Below are 4438 nucleotides of genomic sequence, written 5' to 3'. Positions count from 1 at the left end.
CTTGCTTATTTCTAAGTATCTCCAAACCTTTAGACAAGCCATGTTTTCAAACCAAAATGCTCTGCTGCTCCTTCTCCACCAAACCTTGCCTCACTTTCAAAATTCTACTCAAAATTCACCTCCATGAAAGCTTTATTAGCAATCTACACCCACTTCCAATTATTCCCAAGAAGCAACCTTGTAAATCAAGCCACGCAAAGGAGCCAATGCCAAGGAAGGAAAAAGCTAAGGGTATAGGTGAAGGCACCTCTAGAGGACAAGAGAAATTAGAAATGAGCATCCCAGAGTACTGAGATTCTATCAAATGTAGCATCCTCCTTTTCCAGGAAGTTAGCTCATAAAACTCACCTAGGGAAATTCGCAGCCTTTTCCTTACCATCCCTAGTCAAGACAACAAACACAAACCTGGAAATTATAACTTCTACTGAAAATAATAACTGCCACCATCTCCCCTCAGTCAGGGTGCTCAAAATGACAGCTATTGACTTACCTATTCTGGCAGCCCATCAAAACTAAATATAACACTCTATATATAGAAACAGGAGCTCATAGTTGGTTCGTCTTACTATGACTAATTGTTCTGCATTTATTTATGTCATCTTCCCCACAAGATAACAATATCCTTAAAGACAGGGCTTATATCTTCTATTTTCGTGGGTTAATTTTCGTATATGCAGTATAGTTAATTCTTTTCATATAAGCAGCACTCAAATCCATAAGCTGTCCCGAAAAAATTAAGTTCAAGTATTTACCAAGGTTTTATTCACATTTATCAGCAGCCTGAAATCTAGTTCGAAGAGATGGACAATGAATGAATAACGAGCAACTTCATATAAAACTTTCAAGCAGGCCGGGCAGGGTGGCTCAAACCTGTAATCCCAACACTTTGGGAGGCAAAGGTGGGTGGATCACCTGAGATCAGGAGTTCGAGACCAGCCTGGTCAACATGGCAAAACCTCATCTCTACTAAAATACAAGAAAATTAGGTGGGAGTGGTGGCGTGCACCTGTAGTCCCAGCTACTGGGGAAGCTGAGGTGGGAGAATCACTTGAACCTGGTAGGTGGATGCTGCAGTGAGGCAAGATTGCGCCACTGCGCTCCAGCCTTGGTGATAGAGAGAGACTCCGTCAGGGGCGTGGCGGGGAGTTTCAGGCAGTGAGAGGTAGAATAGGGCAGTGCAAAGAATGAACTATAAAGAACTGTGGACCAATAGCTCTAGATTCCACACCACTAAATTGAACTCCTCAAGTTCCGAAAATGGACTTCATTGATCTTTTGAGACAGCATGTAGCTCTTGCCGCCCAGGCTGGAATGCAGCACCTCGTTTTGCTCACTGCAACCTCCCCTCCCTGGGTTCAAGCGATTCTCATGCCTCAGCCTCCCGAGTAGCTGGGACTACAGACGCACGCCACCATGCCCAGCTAACTTTTGTACTTTTAGTAGAGACGGGGTTTCTCCATGTTGGCCAGGCTGGTCTCGAACTCCTGGCCTTATGTGATCTGCCCGATGCTGGGTTTACAAAGGCCTGAGCCACCACACCCAGCCAACTTCATTATCTTTGAAACACACTGCCTAGGCCGGGCGCGGCGGCTCACGCCTGTAATCCCAGCACTTTGGGAGGCCAAGGCGGGCTGATCACCAGGTCAGGAGATGGAGACCATCCTGGCTAACATGGTGAAACCCTATCTCTACCAAAATAAAATAAAATAAAATTAGCCGGGCAAGGTGGCGGGCGCCTGTAGTCCCAGCTACTGAGGAGGCAAAGGCAGGAAAATGGCATGAACCCAGGATGCGGAGCTTGATCTCAGCTCACTGTAACCTCCGCCTCCAGTTTGAAGCAATTCTCCTGTCTCAGCCTCCCGAGTAGCTGGGATTACAGGCAGGTAATCCCACACCTGGCCAATTTTTTTGTATTTTTAGTAGAGAAGGGGTTTCACCATGTTGGCCAGACAGGTTTCGAACTCCTGACCTCAAATGACCATGCTCCCCTACAGGCGTGAGCCACTGCACCCTGTGTAAAACAATGAACTTGATACCTGCTTGCAAATATGTTTTTTTCTTCTCTGGTATAAGGTGCTACATTATAGAATCAGAATAAGATGCTACATTATAGAATCAGAACCTCAGACTTAGAAGGTAAAGTCAGTAAGTGGAAGGAGTCTTAGGAATTATTTATTTGTAACCTCTACTAAAAAGGAAAACTTGAACTTTAGAGAACTTTATAATAAAATGTGGAATTTTATCAAAAGTAATACAATTAGCAAGTGGTAGACTCTAACTCAGTTCATTACACGTTGTTTGAGCACTTGTTATGTACTCTAGACTGACAGGAAGTGTGTTTCTTTTTTTTTTGAGACAGAGTCTCGCTCTGTCACCCAGGCTGGAGTGTAGTGGCACGATCTAAGCTCACTGCAACCTCCGCCTGCCGGTTTGAAGCAATTTTCCTGCCTCAGCCTCCCGAGTACCTGGTATTACACTCCATGTGCCACCACACCTGGCTAATTTTGTATTTTTAGTAGACCAGGTTTCTCCATGTTTGTCAGGCTTGTCTCAAACTCCCGACCTCAGGTAGGTAATACACCCGCCTCGGTCTCCCAAAGTGCTGGCGTGAGCCACCGCGTCCTGCCTTAGTTCACTGTTTATGTATGACCTTGCATCCCTCTTGAACTATCAATTCCTTCAGGGCAAAAACTGAATTTGTTTCATAGTTTCCAACTTTGAAGTGCATCTCACAAACCCCTGCAGGTACTCAAATACCAGATGACAAGGAAGCTACTTGTCATTAACCAAGAATTCATGACTGAACAGTATGAGGAATAACCAGGAGTACAGTTAACACTGGCCAGAATAAAAAAAGATAGCAGCTACTTGGAACTCAGCTGACAAAGGGAGAGGAGCAAAGCAAAGGCATAGAAAGCAGGAACAATGGCAGAAAGCAGGCATGGAAACTAGAGCCCAAACTGGACTATACAGCAGGATAATGCACTGGAATGTTCAAGCTAATACACCAAAGAATCACCTGAGTGGCAAAGGGGCTGCAAGCTCCCCATTGTCTGCTGGTATCTTCGGCTTTCATCTTCTGCCACCTCGTTGATGTCTGAATAGTCCACAGCATCTTCTGTACTCCTAATCCACCCTATGAAAAAGCAGGGAGAATAGCAACAACAGTAAGTGACCCTCACTCCCTCAGGTAATTCCCATTTAAAAGTACATGTACAGGCTGGATGTGGTGGCTCCCGCCTGTAATCCCAGCACTTTGGGGGGCCGAGGCAGGTGGATCACCTCAGGTCAGGAGTTCGAGACCAGTCTGACCAATATGATGAAACCCTGTCTCTACTAAAAATACAAAAATTAGCCGGGCGTGGTGGCGCGCGCCTGTAGTCCCAGCTACTTGGGAGGCTCAGACAGGAGAAATGCTTGAACCCGGGTGGCGGAGGTTGCAGTCAGCCGAGATCACCCCACTGCACTCCAACCTGGGAGACAGAGCAAAACTCCCATCTTACACACACAAAAAAGTACATATATAGTAGGTGGCTAGCCTCCTCCCCCACCTACTCCTCACAACCCAGACTTCACCTTCATCATTTACCAAGGCACCGTCAGTCCCGGTCAATTCTTCATTTGCCGTGAGTTCAGTGATCAGGCTGCCCAGCCCCAAAGCCCCCAAGCCTGCCAAGTGCTTCTTACACTCCTGAAAAAGGGACAGCACCAGAGTCGAAGACAACAACTAAATCTACGATTCCCACACCAGAAAGGCTTATTTCCCTGGTCCACAACAAAGTCACAAATCCACATGAAAAATGACTGTGCAGTGTGCCAAAAGGAGCAACACGTTCAAGAACTGCAATATCTATCTACCAAACTTTGCATCGATCAGATCTTTATTAAAGCACCACGGCCAACTGCATCGCCCACACTTTAAAATATAATACTACAAGAGAAGACGAATCAAACAACTACCAAGACTGAACGAACGGAACGGTCGTTCTCGGAACCAGGGCCGAGGCAGGGAGATGAGTGGGATTGGAGGCGGCGAGACGGGGCTCGTTCGGGCCAAGTTTCGCATGAGCCTGTGGCACAGGAGGGGCCACAGCAGCCGACAGCTTCACCCCTCAAGAAAACGGGCCTAAGTGAAGGCGATGTAGTTTCACGAGGGCGCAGGACACTATTTCACGGATGTCAGTGAAGACGCTGCTCCCCCCACCTAAAAGGCGCACTGGGACCAGGAGGCCCGCCCGGGTGCTGGGAACACCCCATTGTCCTAAGCCTGGGGCCAGAACCAACCGAGCCGGGGGCAGGTCCTGTCCAGTCCTCTGGCTCTATAGAGCCATCTCAGGCTACCGATGTCAGAGGGGCAGGCAGCGTCAAGAATCTCCAAGCAGGTTACGGGTGGGAAGCCATCTCATTAGGCGAAACAAGCATGTAGTCGTACTGTCTG

The 4438-nt window shown here is 47.4% G+C and overlaps 1 protein-coding gene across 1 annotated transcript in view; it reads right to left on the bottom strand.

The window, feature by feature from the left end:
- LOC108514655 (transcription initiation factor TFIID subunit 1-like) overlaps nt 1-4170 on the bottom strand; it is a gene marked incomplete at its 5' end in the record, with an annotated part of 21166 nt that extends 16996 nt beyond the window's left edge. Inside the window, 3 exon segments of the mRNA XM_017851054.1 lie at nt 3020-3136; nt 3577-3691; nt 3961-4170. Coding sequence (XP_017706543.1) covers nt 3020-3136; nt 3577-3691; nt 3961-4170 — 442 coding nt within the window.
- Nucleotides 4171-4438: the final 268 nt, after the last annotated feature.

This window comes from Rhinopithecus bieti, unplaced genomic scaffold (assembly GCF_001698545.2).
Source record: "Rhinopithecus bieti isolate Rb0 unplaced genomic scaffold, ASM169854v2 scaffold_34323, whole genome shotgun sequence".
NCBI lineage: Eukaryota > Metazoa > Chordata > Mammalia > Primates > Cercopithecidae > Rhinopithecus > Rhinopithecus bieti.
The sequence above is the reverse complement of the archived record's forward strand: the minus strand, read 5'-3'. Positions and strand labels throughout refer to the sequence as shown.